Genomic DNA, 18,488 nt, shown 5'->3' on the forward strand with positions numbered 1-18,488 from the left:
ACGTTGGGCTCCACTGCAGTCGCAAGTTGAGGACTACCGGTGTAATCGGTTCCAGGGGTGAAATGCTCCCAGATCGGGGGGGAATCGCCCGGTCCAGTAGCGATCTTGGCTGGTGGTTCAGCGATACGGTAGAGATGGCAGAGCGCCCACCCAAGTGTCATTACTTCCTGGTTTTAACCAGGAAGTAATGTGTTTTTTACCTTCTGCGCATGTGCAGAAGGTTTTGCGCATGCGCAGGTCTAAGTGTGTGCGTGCGCTTCCGAACCGGTAATAATAATAATAATAATAATAATAATAATAATAATAATAATAATAATAATAATAATAATAATAATAATTTTATTTCTATACCGCCCTTCTCCCGAAGGACTCAGGGCGGTGTACAGCCTGATTAAAAGCACAAAGACAAACAAAATTTAAAAGTAATTAAAATTATTAAATAATTGGCTCAATTATAAAACCCCCAAATTTAAAATCCCACATTTAAAACCAATTAAAATCTTTACATTGATAGCCCGGCCTGGCAGAACAACAAGGTTTTGAGGGCACAGCGAAATACACGGAGGTAAGTAGAAGGTAAGTAGATTTCACCTCTGACCGGTACTGCCTTGGTGGTGCAGTGGACTAAAGTGCTGTTAAGTAACACTTAGCTGCCAGATCCCTGCAATTACTGCAAGTTCAAATCTCACCAGGCTCAAGGTTGACTCAGCCTTCCATCCTTCCGAGGTAGGTAAAATGAGGACCCGGATTGTGGGGGCAATAAACTGACTTTGTATAAAAAAGAACACCGCTTGGGGGGGGGGCAAAAGCCCTACTAAGCAGGTATATACAAAAGTATGAAGGCTATTGCTTAACGCATTGTAAGCCACCCTGAGTCTCCAGAGAAGGGCGGCATATAAATCGAACCAATAAATAAATAAATAAATACTGTACACCAGCAGAAACCCCCACTGAACGCAGCATGAAAGCGTGCTCAAGGTTCTTGCAACGGTCTGGCTTGACAGGCGACCTCATCTGAACCTGCTGGAGGGGAGCACGCATTACCGTCGCACAGATGACCCAGCTGTAACCACTAACCCGAAGGAGAAGGTTACGGCTGAAAGCAGATCCCAGAAGAACCTCAGCGTTCCTCGGCTGAGCTATAAACAGAACCGGCCTCCGGGTGCAGCCTTCGCCACAAAGCTTCAGGCAAGGAGAACTCGGAGCCCAGGCTCCCTTCGCACAAACAATGCCCTCGGTTTTTAAGTTGTTGCTCTCTCTCAGCTGGCAAATGTACCGTTAAGTCTCTTATTTTACACTCAGGACAAGTTAAATGGGAAGTTTGTCCAGAAGAGGACTGACCGGGCAGGGCTGCAAGAGAAGCTTTTAATCCAGCTTTTCAGCAAAACAGCTGTTTCTTTTTTCCCCCAACAATAACGACAGAACGAAGAAGGAACAAAGAACTTTTTTTTTTTTGCAATTATGGAATGCAACGGCTTCCGAGGGAGGTTTTTTTTTTCTTCCCCCTTTATTCTTTATTTGGCTTCCTTCCAGCAATGACATACATTTTTTTTTTCAAAGGGGGATGAAAAGGAAGATAAAAAAGCAACGGACAAGAATTTTGCGGGGTCAGCAAATAAGCAGAGGTGGCTTCCGGTGGTGGACAATGGCTGCCAATCCAATTGTTTGCTTAGGAAACAGCTAGGATTTAAGGAGTCGGATTAAAGTTTCCTATCAATAGGACTTGGGTGACACTGTAAAAGCAAGTATGCCGGGCTCCATTCTATTGCACAGAATAACAAAGGAAAAATTCCGTTGAGTATAAATAACGCCCCAAACCAAAGAACTATCAATGCAGACAAACAAGCTAACAGTAAAGTACAGCCTAATCACGGAATCACGAAGACCATCTAACAGGGCAAGCCATGACCATATAGACTAACAACAAACCTTACTCCCTTCTAGCACTGATGATGTTACCTGGTTGGGCAATGAAATGCCTGCAAGAAAACCTCAACCACCATTACCTCCTCCTCCTCCTCCTATTGCTCCTCTTATCCACAAACCCCACATTCCTTCTAGCACTGGTGATGTTACTTAGTTTGGTAATGAAATATCTGCAAGAAAACTTCCTCATCCTTGTCCTCGTCGTCCTCTTCCTCCTCTCCCTCCTCCTCCTCCTCCTCCTCCACTTCTCCCTCCTCCTCCCTCCTCCTCCTCCTCTCCAGAAACCCACTCCCTTCTAGCACTGATGATGTTACCTAGTTTGGTAATGAAATGTCTGCAAGAAAACCTCCTCGTCCTTGTCCTCGTCGTCCTCTTCCTCCTCTCTCTCCTCCTCCTCCTCCTCCTCCTCCTCCTCCTCCTCCTCCTCCTCCTCCTCCTCTCCAGAAACCCACTCCCTTCTAGCACTGATGATGTTACCTAGTTTGGTAATGAAATGTCTGCAAGAAAACCTCCTCGTCCTTGTCCTCGTCGTCCTCTTCCTCCTCTCTCTCCTCCCTCCTCCTCCTCTCCAGAAACCCACCCCCTTCTAGCACTGATGATGTTACCTGGTTGGGTAATGTAATGCCTGCAAGAAAACCTCAAATTACCACCAACTCCTCCTTCTCCTCCTCCTATTGCTCCTCTTATCCACAAAACCCACATTCCTTCTAGCACTGATGATGTTACCTAGTTTGCTAATGAAATGTCTGCAAGAAAATCTCCTCGTCCTTGTCCTTGTCGTCCTCTTCCTCTTCTTCCTCCTCTCCCTCCTCCTCCTCCTCCTCCTCCTCCTCCTCCTCTCCCTTCTCCTCCTCCTCCTCCTCCTCCTCCTCTCCAGAAACCCACTCCCTTCCAGCACTGATGATGTTACCTGGTTGGGTAATGTAATGCCTGCAAGAAAACCTCAACCACCATTACCTCCTCCTGCTCCTCCTATTGCTCCTCTTATCCACAAAACCCACATTCCTTCTAGCACTGGTGATGTTACCTAGTTTGCTAATGAAATGTCTGCAAGAAAACCTCCTTCTCCTTTCCACAAACCCACTCCCTTCTTAGCACTGATAATGTTACCTGGTTTGGTAATGAAATGCCTGCAAGAAAACCACCAAGCTCAGAGAGCATCGAAGACCCTACAAGTCAACCCTGAGCTACGAATATTCTCTTCTCTAGAGAAATTCTCTATTTTTGAAAGTAGCAGTAGAGTCTTTGAAGACAAAGAACCTCTTTGTTTTTCCCCTCTCCCTATCTTTGATTGGCTTTAGAGTTCTCCCGAATGAAGTTTCCCCCCCCCCCAGGGGAGTCCATCTACAGGATAATTCATTCCCCACCTCCCCCCCCCAAAAAAAATCATGAAGAGGCAGAGGTGGGTTCTAAATTTTTTTACTACCGGTTCTGTAGGCGTGGCTTATTTTGTGGGTGTGGTTTGATGATCATGTAACAATTCTTTAGGATTTAGCGGAGGTACTGGTCTACCAGGCTTTTAACTGCTTGCAGAGCTGTACCGGTCTACCCATTTGTTTTTGGAGGCACTGGTCTATCCATTTGTTTTTCAAGCGCACTGGTCTACCACCACACTGCCTTTTAACACTGATCAGCTATAGGGCGGCCCTTTGAAGCCCCGTGGCAAGAGTTTAAACAGTTTTTTTCCTTCTAGCCGATCAGCTGGGACTCGGAGGCAGCGAATAGATTGGGGGCGGGGCCAAATAAAAGGTAAGAATAACGCGCGGGGGGGGAGGGCCCAGCTCTCGAACAAAGAGAACCGGTTCGGTGACATCATATCATCACCGCTACCAGCTCGGCAGAACCGGGCCGAACCGGGAAGAACCCACCACTGTGAAGAGGGAAGAAATGGAAGAAACCGACAACAAGGCACAAATACGTAGATAAGGTCAACTTCATTACACAAATGCAATTGCTGGAGTTATCAGTTTGTTTCTGGCCTTTGCTGTGGCCAAAAACAAAATATTAAGAATTCCAGTTAATAATCCAAGTTAGACTTTCTTATAGTTCCACGTACAGATGGGAAAGATACCCTAAGCAACAGTAGATACCGAAACCAGAAACTGTCATATTCATTGCAGATGCTTGCAAAATTGTTTAGGAATGTGACAAGTACCAGGGTCGCTGAGATCAACTGTACAGTTGCATCAGCTACTCACAGCCTCATCTGCCTGATGTTGTCCTGCTTCAGAAATCTTCAAAAATTACTTGCAAAAATGCAAACTCTGGATTATAACAGCAGGGAAGGGGGGAAAGCGCTTTCAGACATAAAGAATAGAATAGAATAGAATAGAATAGAATAGAATAGAATAGAATAGAATAGAATAGAATAGAATAGAATAGAATAGAATATTAGAATGAAGAATGGAATGGAATGGAATGGAATGGAATGGAATGGAATGGAATAGAATAGAATAGAATAGAATAGAATAGAATAGAATAGAATAGAATAGAATATTAGAATGAAGAATGGAATGGAATGGAATGGAATGGAATGGAATGGAATGGAATGGAATGGAATGGAATAGAATAGAATAGAATAGAATAGAATAGAATAGAATAGAATAGAATAGAATAGAATAGAACAGAATAGAATATTAGAATGAAGAATGGAATGGAATGGAATGGAATGGAATGGAATGGAATGGAATAGAATAGAATAGAATAGAATAGAATAGAATAGAATATTAGAATGAAGAATGGAATGGAATGGAATGGAATGGAATGGAATAGAATAGAATAGAATAGAATAGAATAGAATAGAATAGAATAGAATAGAATAGAATAGAATATTAGAATGAAGAATGGAATGGAATGGAATGGAATGGAATGGAATGGAATAGAATAGAATAGAATAGAATAGAATAGAATAGAATAGAATATTAGAATGAAGAATGGAATGGAATGGAATGGAATGGAATGGAATAGAATAGAATAGAATAGAATAGAATAGAATAGAATAGAATAGAACAGAATAGAATAGAATATTAGAATGAAGAATGGAATGGAATGGAATGGAATGGAATGGAATAGAATAGAATAGAATAGAATAGAATAGAATAGAATAGAATAGAATATTAGAATGAAGAATGGAATGGAATGGAATGGAATGGAATGGAATGGAATAGAATAGAATAGAATAGAATAGAACAGAATAGAATAGAATAGAATATTAGAATGAAGAATGGAATGGAATGGAATGGAATGGAATGGAATGGAATGGAATGGAATGGAATAGAATAGAATAGAATAGAATAGAATAGAATAGAATAGAATAGAATAGAATAGAATAGAATAGAATAGAATAGAAGGTGGAAGGGACCGATCTATGCTCAGGCAGGAGAACCTATACCATTTCAGATAAGTGGCTGTCTAGACTCTCCTTAAAAACCTCCAGTGTTGGAGCAAACTGGACAGAACTCCACGATTTCTGGAGGCAAACTGTTCCACAGGTTAATTGTCCTCACCGTTAGGAAGTTTCTCCTTAATTCCAGGTTGCTTTTCTCCTTGATTAGTTTCCATCCATTGTTTCCAAAGCACCCACTGGTGCTTTGGAGAATAGATTGACCCCCTCTTCTTTGTGGCACCGCCCCCCTCAGATATTGGAACACTGCAATCATATCACCCTAGTCCTTCTTTTCATTAAACTAGACATACCCAGTCCCTGCAACTGTTCTTCATATGATTTAGCCTCCAGTCTCCCTAATCCTCTTTGTTGCTCTTCTCTGCACTCTTTCTAGAGTCTCCACACCTTTTTTTGTATCGTGGTGTCCAAAACTGGATGCAGTATTCCAAGTGTGGCCTTACCAAGGCATCATAGAGTGGTATTAAGCGATCTTGAGTCAAGTAATTAAGTGTTCTGTAAGCATATTCCAATCTCATACAGGAAACTATTCAGGGAAGTACTTCTGTCGGTATATCAAAGCCTCATTTCATTATGAACAGAAGCATAACTGCGCTGTGTCTCTCTCTCTCGAGAATTTTGCATTCATCAAAGGGAGGAATTGCAATGCGAGACCGTCAAACGGCAAAAACAGCAGCGGAAGCTGTTCCTATCATATGAACCACTGAAAGGATCTGAATAATAACCCACAAGGGAATTCTGAATGAGTCCCCGGCGATCCTTCATAGCTCCTTCCTACAAAAGCGTAAGTTGCTTTTAAAGCTATATCGATTGATTCCCACAGATCTGATGCAAAACTCAGTTTAACAGAGTTGGAAGGGACCTTGTAGATCATCTAGTCCAACCCCCACCCAAGCAGGAGACCCTACACCATTTCTGACAGAGGGCAGTGCAGTCTGTTCTTGAAAGCTTCCAGGGATGAAGCACCCACAACTTTTGAAGGCAAGCTTTTCCATCCATTATTCCTTGTCTGGCCTTCGGGTGCTTTGGAAAACAGAGTTGGTTGGTTCATTCTCCCACCTCCAGAAGTTAGATAAAGAGAGATAGATAGACAGAGAGAGAGGGAGAAAGAGAGAGAGAGAGAAAGAGAAAGAGAGAGAACGAGATGGAGAGACAGAGAGAATGAGAGGGAGAGACAGAAAGAGAGAGAGACAGAAAGAGAGAGAGAGAGAGAGAAAGAGAGAGAGAGAGAAAGAGAAAGAGAGAGAACAAGATGGAGAGACCGAAAGAGAGAATGAGAGGGAGAGACAGAAAGAGAGAGAGAGAGAAGAGAGACAGAGAGAGATTTCTCAAGCTTCTTGGGGCTGAGAAGAATTGCTGCAAAACTGAGTTTTCTGAAGTGGACCACTAGACTCCTAAACAACTGAAAAAAAATGACCTACCCTGTTTCCCCCAAAATAAGACATCCCCTGATAATAAGCCCAATCGGGCTTTTGAGCGCATGGCAATAAGGCCAAGAGCTTATTTCAGGGTTCAAAAAAATATAAGACAGGGTCTTATTTTCGGGAAAACACGGTAGTAAAAAGAAAAATCAACCAAAAGAGCAACATGCAAACAAAAGCAAATAAAACACCCCCAGGAGCAAAACAAATTAAAGTTTAATTTGTGTGCATTGTTTAATGGACTGTTAAATTGGCCATGCCCACCTAGTCACATGACCTAGCCACACCTACCCAGTCGGTCTGCCCCCCCCCCAACAGTCTGAGGGACCGTGAATTGGCCCCCTGTTTAAAAAGTTTGAGGACCCCTGCATTAAACCAATTCCAATGTCAGGGTTCCAAGTAATAGATCCATTTTCTAGGACATGCCCACAAATGACTTGATTCCTGTTTCAAATGATAGGAAAAATGGAAAGAGCCAGGCGCTCTAAATGAATGCCTTTTCGCTGTTCATCGGCAAAATTTCTGGCCTTCTGCACATGCTCAGAAGTAATTCATATGTGCTCCAGAAATGTCTTGCTTAGAATCGCCAGCTTACTGCAGCAAGAATTATGAACAAGTTTCATTGTTCATATGAGTCACGGTGGCGCAGTGGTTAGAGTGCAGTACTGCAGGCTACTTCTGTTGACTGCCGGCTGCCTGCAATTTGGCAGTTCGAATGTCACCAGGCTGAAGGTTGATTCAGCCTTCCATCCTTCCAAGGTGGGTAAAATGAGGACCCAAATTGTTGGGGGCAAGAGGCTGACTCTGTAAACTGCTTAGAGAGGGCTGTAAAAGCACTGTGAAGCAGTATATAAGTCTAAGTGATATTGCTCTTCCTTCCTTCCTTCCTTCCTTCCTTCCTTCCTTCCTTCCTTCCTTCCTTCCCTCCCTCCCTCCCTCCCTCCCTCCCTCCCTCCCAGTGATTAGAATGCAGTATTGCAGGCTAATTCTGCCCACTGCCAGCAGTTCGATCCTGACTGGTTCAAGGTTGACTCAGTCTTCCATCCTTCCGAGGTCGATCAAATGAGGACCCAAATTGTTGGGGGCAATAGGCTGACTCTGTAAACAGCTTAGAGAGGGCTGTAAAGCACTATGAAGCGGTATGTAAGTCTAAGTGCTATTGCTATTGGCAGCATTTCTTCTTCTCTCATGCTTACAGCTTCCTCAGCAGCTTCGGGAGACTTCAAGTATTCCTAGAAACTCTTTTTTGATTCACACTTAGCATATTGAAATGCTGTTGGAATAAAAAAAATTATGGCTTAGAAACCAGAAACCATAAGCAATTCTTCTTCCCTTGCCAGGCCTATCAGGGACACATTTTGCATTTTAATTTCCTCTTCCTGAAACTGTGAAGTTGTACAGTACAAGGAAAAAAAGCTGAATGTTCCTAGACCATCTGTAAACTGCTGATACGTGCACAAAAGCCTTCCTTGCCGGCATATATACTCCAAGATATTCTGTAACCAAAATCGAGCTGTGAGATCCGTTAAGAAATGTACAGCATCTTGCTCTAGAGACAACCTTCCTATATCCTAGTTTACTGCTAAGCAACAAACACCCGTAGCTCTAAAAACTTTAAGAATGTAAATATACATGCTTAGCTGGTGCCCAGCAATTCTTGGGCGGTTCAGGAATAAAAAGATAAAAAAGAAAAACCAGGAAAAAACGTAATTATGAACAAAAGCAAAGAATAGAATAGAATATATTTTTTTTATATAGAGTAAAAGATGACGAGGATGGCTGACCTGCTCAGTCCACAGATGGCTACACTCAACCTCACCAAAGGCCTAAAAATCAGATGAATCTTTCCCCTTTAGCTTTGTTGTTCGTTGCCCAGAGTTACTTGTGTGGTGAGATGGGCAGCTATAGAAATTGGCTATAAATAAATCGATGAGGTGAAATGCCATGGACCACCTCTCTCTCTCTCTCTCTCTCTCTCTCTCTCATTCTCTCTCTCTCTCTTTCTCCATCTCTCATTCTCCCTCATTCTCCCTCTTTCTCTCAGTCTCCCCCATTTTCTTTTTCCATCTCTCCCTCATTCTCCCCCTCTCTCATTTTCTCTCTCTTCTGCTCTTTCTCCATTTCTCATTCTTCCCCATTCTCCCCCCTTTTTCTTTCTTCATTTCTCTCATTCTCCCTCTCTTTCTCTCTTTCTCTCGTTCTTCCCGCTCTCCCTCTCTTTCTCCCTCTCATTCTCCCTTTCTCCTCTTTTTCTCTTTCTCCATCTCTCTCTCATTCTCTCATTCTTCCCCCTCTCCCATTCTCCCTCACATTCTCTCTCTCTTTCTCTCTCTCATTCTTCCCCCTCTCCCTCTCTTTCTCCCTCTCATTCTCTCTCTCATTATCCCCCTCATTTCTTTCTCTTTCTCTCTCTCTTTCTCTCTCTCTTTCTCATCCTCTCTCTCTCTTTCTCTCCATCCAAATCACATCAAATCAATTTTATTATGATCTTAGATCAACATAGTCACCACTTTCCCTTCTCCTCATCTAAAAATGTCTCACTCTTGAATCATGCTTTCCTATGCTAGCATTAAAAGAATCCCGTCCCTTTATTTTCTAGCATTGTCCAAGGACAACCTCAAGGTGGTTACATTTTGTGAAGTTATGTCCCTCTTTACCAAAGAGTGGAATCAGGAGACTAAAGTGACTTGGAACAGAGACCAGAAAGGGGTCTGGAATAAGGACAGCAAATTTCATGCCAACATAGTTTTCAGCCAGATGGCACACAGCACTGCGACTCAGCAGTTGGAAAGTTGTTTTCTCAAAGGGCTTGTCAAGGTCCAATTCTCAAGTGTGTGTTTTGGGAAGGAGGGATGGATCTCAGCACTTTTTAGAAGTGGAAAAAGATATTACAGAGAAGTAAAGGGATAGACAATACCTTATTTTATTATAACTGAGACATTTGAAAGAAAGATGCTCTCTTAATACCATCAGATGTTCTGATGCTGCCTTCAACAGGACTTAAAACCTCTTCAAGAGATGCAGCAATATTCAAACAATATAATTTTCCTAGGATTCCAAATTTTTTTTTTAAAAAAAGTTTCCTTTCTTTTTCCCCCCCAGACACTGGCCACCAATTCATTTGACACTGAGCAGTTAAAAGTTAAAAAGCCGATCGCTGAAATACGACCCATCATGAATTACAATGACAAATTGTAAACACTGTTAAGCACAGCAAAAGCTTTTGAAACAAACTTTTTAAAAAGTTTAACAAAGGAACTTTAAAACCAAGAATATTAGCAGCATAAAGATCCAAGCCCAAATGGACCCCACAAAAAAAGAATTTTGAGTGCAATTAAAAGCTAGGAATAACAGAATAACTGAGTTGGAAGGGATCTTGGAGGTCTTCTAATCCAACCCCCTACTCAGACAGGAAACCCTATACCATTTCAGACAAATGGTTGTCCAATCTCTTCTTAAAAACCTCCAGCGTTGGAGCATTCACAACTTCTGGAGGCAAGCCATTCCATTCGTTTATTGTTCTCATTGTTAGGAAATTTCTCCTTAGTTCTAGATCTGTTCTCTGCTTGATTAATTTCCATCTTTGCTTCTTGTTCTGGTGCTTTAGAGAATAGGTTGACTCCCCCGTCTTTGTAAAAGCCCCTCAAATATTGGAATACTTCTATCATGTCACCCCTAGTCCTTCCTTTCACTAGACTAGACATACCCAATTCCTGCAACCGTTCTTCGTATCTTTTAGCCTCCAGTCCCCTAATCATCCTGGTTGCTCTTCTCTGCACTCTTTCTAGAGTCTCAACATTTCTTTTATATTGTGGCGACCAAAACTGGATGCAATATGTCAAGGCATTATCAGGAAATGAACTGCAGAAAAGAGAAATAAGGTGCCACTTACCGCCATCACAAGCTCAAACGGGTACTTGTAGACTCTAACAGGGGATTGATATTTTTGCACCATTTTTACTTCACGATGCCTACGAAGAACGAGAAAGCAATTGGTTAAATCTTCGGCTCTCCGCGTCAACCCGTCGAGCGAAAACACCTCGGTTTTTTATAATGGATCTTCTATTGGAAGTTAAAACAGGGGTGAAAGGAATCAGAAGTGCGCTTGAAACAGATTGTCTAACATAAATGCCCAAGAAAAGAAAATGAATTAATCCCAATGGTTCAAAAAGCTAAAATACCTTTTCTTTATTTTGTTGCCGCCCTGTCACTACTCTGAGAGGACATCGTTTTAAAGGCTGCTAACTCAACCCCGATTCATTCTCAATTCATCTGCTATTTAGCAACAGGGAGAGAACAGACTCCAAGTGGTAAGAGGGCATACTTTACAAAATGTTCTAGGCGCACAGTTGAGAAAATTATAGCATTTTGACAAGTGACTCAACACCAACTGGTTTACCTTACAATGAACAAGAGACGCCGTGGGATTTGAACACCATCTCCGCAGCTCTCAGCGCCGCTGGAATTTTTCCTCTCTGCCCCCGTAGCCGTTGCTTTGAACCCGCGCGCACATGGTCGTCCAAGAATCCAGGAAAAGAATGGAGCTAATTCGTTCTTAGAACTAATTAAATTGCTTTTTTGCAAACCCAGTAGGATATGCTGCCTCCGCTTGGTATTAAATGCCCCTGAAGGTTACAAGCTTAGAATGACTTCTTAATTTAGTTTTTTTTTTTCTTAGTGCCTGCTCTGAAAAAGGGAGACAGTTAACTGCTATTCTAATAGCAAATCCTTCCTAAAAGTTATTGCATTATATTCTTGATTAAATTATCTTTCCATTGATATATAATTTTATGGTACTACTCCCCCCCCCAAAAAAGGGGGGGTGTTATTAGCTAGTTTTAGAAAATACACTTTTCCCAAAAGGTTTCCACAATTTTGGCCACTACTATATGTAGGACAGACCAGGAGGAAGCTAACTGCCAGATTACAAGAACACAAGCGAGCGGTCAGACGAGGAGACCTGAACTCATTGGCAACCTCAGACTGCAATGAACAAGGACGCACATTCAATTTTGCAGCTACTAAGATTGTTGGATGAGCAGGCACAAAAACAGCCAGGGAAGTGATTGAAGCCTGAGAAATGGGCCCCTGATCAGTCAACAGGAGTGCTGATTTTCTACCAGCCTATCAAGTACTTAGAAGGCGAAGGCTGGGCAGCACAAACAAACAACAGCCAAACGACTTAAAAGCCAGCCATCAACACACCCCAATCTAAAAAGCCACCTACAACAAGCACCAGCGGTGGGTTTCAGAAATGCTTACTATTGGTTCACTGCGTGCGCGCACGCTTGTTTTGCACGCCTGCGCGCCTTCAGTGCATACACACCTTTCACACGTGCGCCCGGCCTCGAAAATGTGGCTAAATAGGACAGCATTAAATCCGGGTGGGTGGGCAGGCCCACCCACATTCACCGCTACCAGTTTGCCTGAATCGGTGCGAACCGGCAGAATACCACCTCTGACAAACACCAAATAAATACCCCACACAGAACAGCACACGCTCTGCTAGACATTCCCTGAAGATGGGCTCCAGCTCGGAAGACAAAACCACTGGTGCCGGTGACAGACCCAGATTGGACCTTAAGTAACCTGGGCCCACCTTTTCAGGTAAAAAAACCATTGGATGCCCCAGTGGTGGTATTCAGCTGGTTCTATCCAGTTCGCCTGAACCGGTAGCGGCGGCTGCGAGAAGCTCCCACCCGGACATCATCACGTCCCGATTTTGACACTCCACGCATGTGTGGAGATGGCGCGTGCGAGCAAAGTGAGCGAGCGCTCACATTTGCGAACCGGTAGTGAAGGTAAGTGAATAGGTAAGTGAATTTGCAGGACCGCCTTCTGCCGCCGATAGCCTCCCACCGACCAGTACGCGCCCACAGAGAGGGACTCCTCAGGGTGCCGTAAGCCAGGCAATGTCAGCTGGCGACCCCCAGGGGGAGGGCCTTCTCTGTGGCAGCTCCTGCCCTCTGGAACGATTTGCCCCCGGAGATATGAAGGATATCGGATCTCCGGGTCTTTCGCCGTGCCCTGAAAACTTTTCTTTTCCATCAAGCAGGGCTGGCGTGAACCCCCTCCCCCTTTTTTAGTCTTTTTAGTTTTTTAGTTTTAAATTGTCATGGGGTTTTAAATTGAATTGTTTTAAATTGGGCCTGTTATATAATTCTTTTAACAATTTTAAATTTTGTATCTGCATGTGTTTTAGCTCTGGCTGTTCACCGCTCTGAGTCCACTAGGAGAAGGGCGGTATACAAATTGAAATAAATAAATAAATAAATAAATACCAGCCCTGGGATGCCCTCAAGAAAGGCAGCTGCTACTCAAACGTTCTGCAGAAAGAGAAAGGAGAATGTACCTGAAATTTAGCGTTGGCTTGCATTAAATCCATAAATTTTCATTAAGTAGCCATCTGTGTAATGCACTCCTGGATAAAAGGTATCATTCGCTGGTGCTACATTGGTAAATCCGTCTAGAGAAAAGGGGGAAAAAGCAGACAGAACAAGCATTGGCCAATGCTAAAGACAGAATCGAGATACAGCAGCTATGTTGGGAATTACATAACAGATATTTGAACCTAGATGGAGGACAGACCAGCTGATGATATGCAGCCCTTGGATCTTGGAATGTCCAGGAGCTGCGGAAGCTTGTGACAGCCCAAGAATGTTAGCACTAAATCCAATTTAATGTGGGTTCTTCAGGATGATTCAGCCATTTATAAATTTATTGATTTATAAGAGGCAGATTATCAAGGCTTGGGGTCTCTTTGAGATGACTCTGCTTAGGAACAACAAATAAAAGAGTTTCATTGATAAAGCTTCATGGCTAGAAAAAGCATTAGGTTAGTATTAAATAACTGCTGCTTGAAACAAAAACAAGCCAGAACATACTTAAAAGAAGTTGAGGAAAGATTCTGATCCAATATATCTAAATATGAAAATAGAAACATTTTTTTCTTACTAAATGGAAGAGAGTTTTCACGCTGAATTTAGTAGTTGGTTCCCAAATCTATAAAAATTCAGGAGATGGTTATGCTGGCTGGGAAATTCTGGGAGTTGAAGTCCAAGACCGAGAAACACTGATCTATATGTTAATTGGGTGGCCATATACATTTGTTTCATAAATAAATAAATCACCCCAAAGTCAACTTTACGGAGGCCCCCATTTTTATATAAAGTTTTATTAATTTTCTACTATTACATTTAGTAAGTGCTGAATAAACATTGTGTTGTCTGGGTAATTTTGTTTGCTTAGCAATACCGTGTTTCCCCGAAAATAAGCCGTCCCCCGAAAATTAACCTTCTCCGAAAATAAGCCCTTCCCGAAAATATTTAAAGACATGTGCAGCTGGTTTCCGCCATTCCCTCTGGTTAGGGTTAGGGAGACAGAGCTGGAAATCAGGTAGGATGGCAAGAGGAGCCCCGTCTCGCTCCACGCGCCCCAAAATAATAAGACCTCCCTGAAAATAAGGCCAAGCTCTTATTTTGGGGTTCAAAAAAATATAAGACAGGGTCTTATTTTCGGGGAAACACGGTACAAATAATATTCCTAATCTTTATCCCATTTCTCCAACCATTGATTAAAAAAAAATCCATGTTTGGTAGTATTCTGTATCTTCTTTCTATTTAATCTTCAATGTGAGTCTGTCCATTTCTGCACAGTCCAATATCTTCTTAACTATCTCTTCATCTAGTGGTATTTCTTCATTTTTTCCAATGCTGCGCAAAAACATTCCTCGCTGCTGTTAATACATGCAATATTAAATATGCACTTTGTTTATCGAATTTTTCTGGTACTATACCTAATTTTAAAAAGTTCAGGTTTAAGATCTACACGTTTTCCTGACATCTTTCTAGCCACTGGAGGCCCCCATTTTTAAGACACCCTTGTCATCTTGTCAGAGATTTCGATGGCCTAAACATTTAATAAGTAAAAATAAATAATTAATCTGCAAGAATCTTTTTATTTTTTTTTAAGAAATGGAATACACCAGGGGTGAAATCTACTTACATTTCCTACCAGTTCGGAAGTGCGTGCACGCCATCGTCACATCCTATTTTTTACCCTCTTCGCATGCGCAAAGCCTTCTGCACATGCACAGAGGGTCAAAAACGGAATGCTTCATGGTTAAAACCAGAAAGTAACGACCTCTGGGTGGGTGGGTGGAGCCTCGCACTGCCGCCGCTACCAGTTTGCCAAACCACACACCACCGGCGCTACCAGTTCGCCGAACCATGTGTCACCAGCGCTACCAGCTCGCGCGAGCTAGACAGAACTGGCAGGATTTCACCACTGGAATACACTATATATAAACCCAGTGTTATTTCTCCTGCAGCAGGAAACCCTTTTGAGTTGTTTCAACTTCTGGAAAGTTTGATTCCCCATCTCTCCTTCCCTTCAGCTTATGACTAAGTCATCCATTAGCTTCATATCTCTGAAAGCAAACCCATTTTTTCGCCACCCACACTGTGCTTCCCCCTTCCCTCTGCCTTCCCGAGCCCTTCTCCTATGCATTTATGCAAGCTTTTATGATCCTTTCATGCCGGGCGATGAATGGATCCATTTAATCTTAGCAAGGAGAGCTTTCCGAAGCAAGGTTGGGGCAGCTCCCAGCCTTTTATATCACCGTGCAAATTGTTTAGCTTTCCCCGACATAATTGATGGCTGACATTTGAGGCATCTAACAGAAGGTTTCAATCAAAGCAATGCAGGCAAGCAAGTAGTTCTACCTCTTCCAAAGTAATCCAGCTGTTTAGGTTTTCGAAAGCTGCGGGTGTCTTTACATTCTCAACCCTTACATAAATAGGCATTCTCAAGGCTTCCTCCCTTGAAAAACTCTTTGCGGGTTTGCAATGCAGAGAGCGAGGTGCTTCGGTCGTTGCCAAGAATTATTGTAATCTTCTGGGTTGGTTTGAGAAGCAACAGCAAGGAAAAAAAAACGTTCGGTGCATCTTTTTTAAAAAAATAATAATAATAACCTATTTATTTTGAGAAGCTGTTTTTGGGCCTGAAGTTCGCCTGGATGAATTCCTGTGGTTAGTGGCAGATGGCATCTGCACACACACATTGTGTAAATTACCTGCGAACGTATCAGTCCAGGGAGAAAAAGCTGGTAAACACGAGACCCAAGTGCTTATGCAAGAATAACCTAGAGAATTCTGCATGTCTGCGAGAGTTTTACAATAGCTGCTGTAAAACTGGACTGGATCAGATAGAAGTCGAGGCTGCTTTCCTGTTTTGCCCCAGCTACGAACCCCAAAGAACGCAGCACACACAGTCTGTACAAACCTTAGTTTACTAATTAAGGACTACTAATGAGCTTTCTTAGTAGTTGTTCGAACACAAGTACAGTTTAAATCAGTCTTTTCTGAACAAGGGCTGTTAAGTTAACTTCATTAACAGCTGACAAGAATCCAAAGAATAATAACTTGATTCTGAGGCACAGTATTTCAGATAACCGTAATATTACTGTGATTAGCTGAATGCCCAGAAGCAATTTGCAGGAAAACTGACAAGAGAGAAACAAGAGCCGAATCAAACATTTCTGGAATCAAGATGCGAAGGAATATGAACAAAGTTGTTTCCTGCAAATTGCATCAGTCGTCATCCTTCCTTAAATAGGCTAGGGGAATGGTCAATTAGCCCCAAGCCTTACTCTTGAGGAGACCTCCTCCTGAGGAGCCACTCCTGCCTTTTAACAGCTCTGCGCACTTGTGCATCAAGAAGAGGCTTCTCCTCTTCTTCCTCTTCACTTATGGTAGCTTCTGGAGGTTCTGAAGGCCCTGGCTGAATCCCTGCCTCTGGCACCACATCTTTTCCAGTTTCCTCATTGTCTGACTCGAGCGCCAGCTGCACAGGCTGCTGGTGCAACACCACACCAGCCTCCTCACTGTCGGAATCAGCTACTAACCGCACAGGCCGCTGACGGCCCACAACATTTCCCGCAAAAAGAATGAAAAGTTCAACATTTCATGATCTTTGCGGTTAGAATTTTCACGTTCTCTGCAATAAGGATGACAAAACCTGAACGCTTCACGCTTTCTGCCGTTCGATCTGAAGTACCAAACTCAATGTCTGTTAACTACATGGCAGAGATTACAGAATTTACTTGACCATCTGTCTTCAAATACAGGAGGTCCTGGACTTACAACAGCTCGCACAGTGACCGTTCAAAGTTACAACGACGTCACTGGAAAAAAAAGCGACTTAACACCGTTTTTCACACTTGCAGCCATTTTAGCCTCCCCGCCGTCACGTGATTTACATCTGAATGCATTTATGACCGTTGCAGTGTCCCCCAGGGGTCATGTGATCACCTTCTGTGACCTTCTGACAAGCCAAAGTCGATGGGGGAAACCAGATTCACTTAACAACCATATTATTAATTAAGCAACCGCAGGGATTCACTTAACAAATGCGGCAAGTAAAGTCATAAAATAGGGCAAAACTCAGTGTCACAGTTCCAAGTAACACCCCCAATGAAAGAAGACTCTGAGGCTTGAAGTTCCTCAAAGTTCCATTTTATGAGAGATGTCATATTGGCACATCTGGGAAAACCCGAATCTGAAAGCTTCCAGGGTTTCCCCACCTAAAGTAAAGTCCAAATCCCTGCCCAGCACCCACATGTCCATCACATGGTTCAATCAAAGCACCTTCCCAACTGGAGATGCCTCCCAGTTCCAGCCCTCCAGGGCAAGGCAAGATGTCCTTGACTCTATGAGAAAGGAATGTTATTATGACTATATATCACCCTTGCTCCATACAACCACCTCCCTCCTAGTTTCCCAGAGCAGTAAATGTGGCAGGCCTGAAGATCCAATGCAAAAGTTGGCTCCCAGGCCACCCCCACCCCCCCATCAGAAGATCGTATCCTGCAACAAGAGTAACACAGGGGGTTAATTCAAGAGACTAACCACCTCTTCACCCCCAGGGTGAAGATCTTCTGACATGGGGAGGGGGGGGCATGGCCTGTCAGGCTTGGAAGCCATCTTTTGCATTGGGCTTTCAGGCCTGCCACATTTACTGCTGTGGAATGACACTCAGCTAACCACATACATTTTGGGCTCAATTGTGGTCGTACGTCGAGGACTGCCTATAATATCTTTTTGTCACCCCACTAAAGCTGGTTGGGCATGCTCCAAATCCTGTCTACGGGCAGTCCTCGGCTTACAACCATAATGGGGACAATGTTAAGTGAATCACACCCAATTTAACCACCTTTTTTGGGGGGGCATATCTGTTAAGGAGATAGCTGCAGTGAATCATACAGTTATGTGAATCCGATTTCTCCCATTGGCTTGACATTGTTGTTGGAAGGTACAACGGCACTGAAAAAGTGACTTATGACTGGTCCTCCGGCTTATAACCTTGCAGTATTCTCCAAGGTCACATGATCAAAATCCGGTTGTTTGGGCCACTGGCATGTATTTGTGACGGTTGCAACTGGGGGTCATTGTGATTAGAAGTGGGATTCACATACTGTAGCAACCGGTTTGCCCAGCATCGGAAATGTGAGTGTGCACTGCCGTGCATGCATGTGACGTCAAACAACACGGCAATTCGCTCACTCGCATGTGCCATCCATGTGTTGTGGTCCGCCAGCAGCCTGCGGAGCTGGCAGTGGTGTCAGACAGCGATGAGGCTGAGGAAGAACATGGGCCAGTCCTGGAGGCTGGGGAAGGCCCGGATGAGGGCTCTGCGTTAGAGGCAGAGATGGGACCAGGTGATGCGTGGATTTCGGAGCC

The 18,488-nt window shown here is 43.3% G+C and overlaps 1 protein-coding gene across 1 annotated transcript in view; it reads right to left on the reverse strand.

Moving 5' to 3' along the window:
* Nucleotides 1-18,488, reverse strand: part of SEC14L5 (SEC14 like lipid binding 5) — a 73,285-nt gene that overhangs the window by 38,950 nt on the left and 15,847 nt on the right. Inside the window, exons 2-3 of the mRNA XM_034420517.3 lie at nucleotides 13,103-13,216; nucleotides 10,643-10,721 (exon numbers count right to left, since the gene is read on the reverse strand). Coding sequence (XP_034276408.1) covers nucleotides 10,643-10,705 — 63 coding nt within the window. The 5' untranslated portion in view covers nucleotides 10,706-10,721; nucleotides 13,103-13,216. The remainder of the gene's footprint in view (nucleotides 1-10,642; nucleotides 10,722-13,102; nucleotides 13,217-18,488) is intronic.

This window comes from Pantherophis guttatus, chromosome 14 (genome assembly GCF_059756535.1).
Source record: "Pantherophis guttatus breed Tessera chromosome 14, ASM5975653v1, whole genome shotgun sequence".
Taxonomy (NCBI): Eukaryota; Metazoa; Chordata; class Lepidosauria; order Squamata; family Colubridae; genus Pantherophis; species Pantherophis guttatus.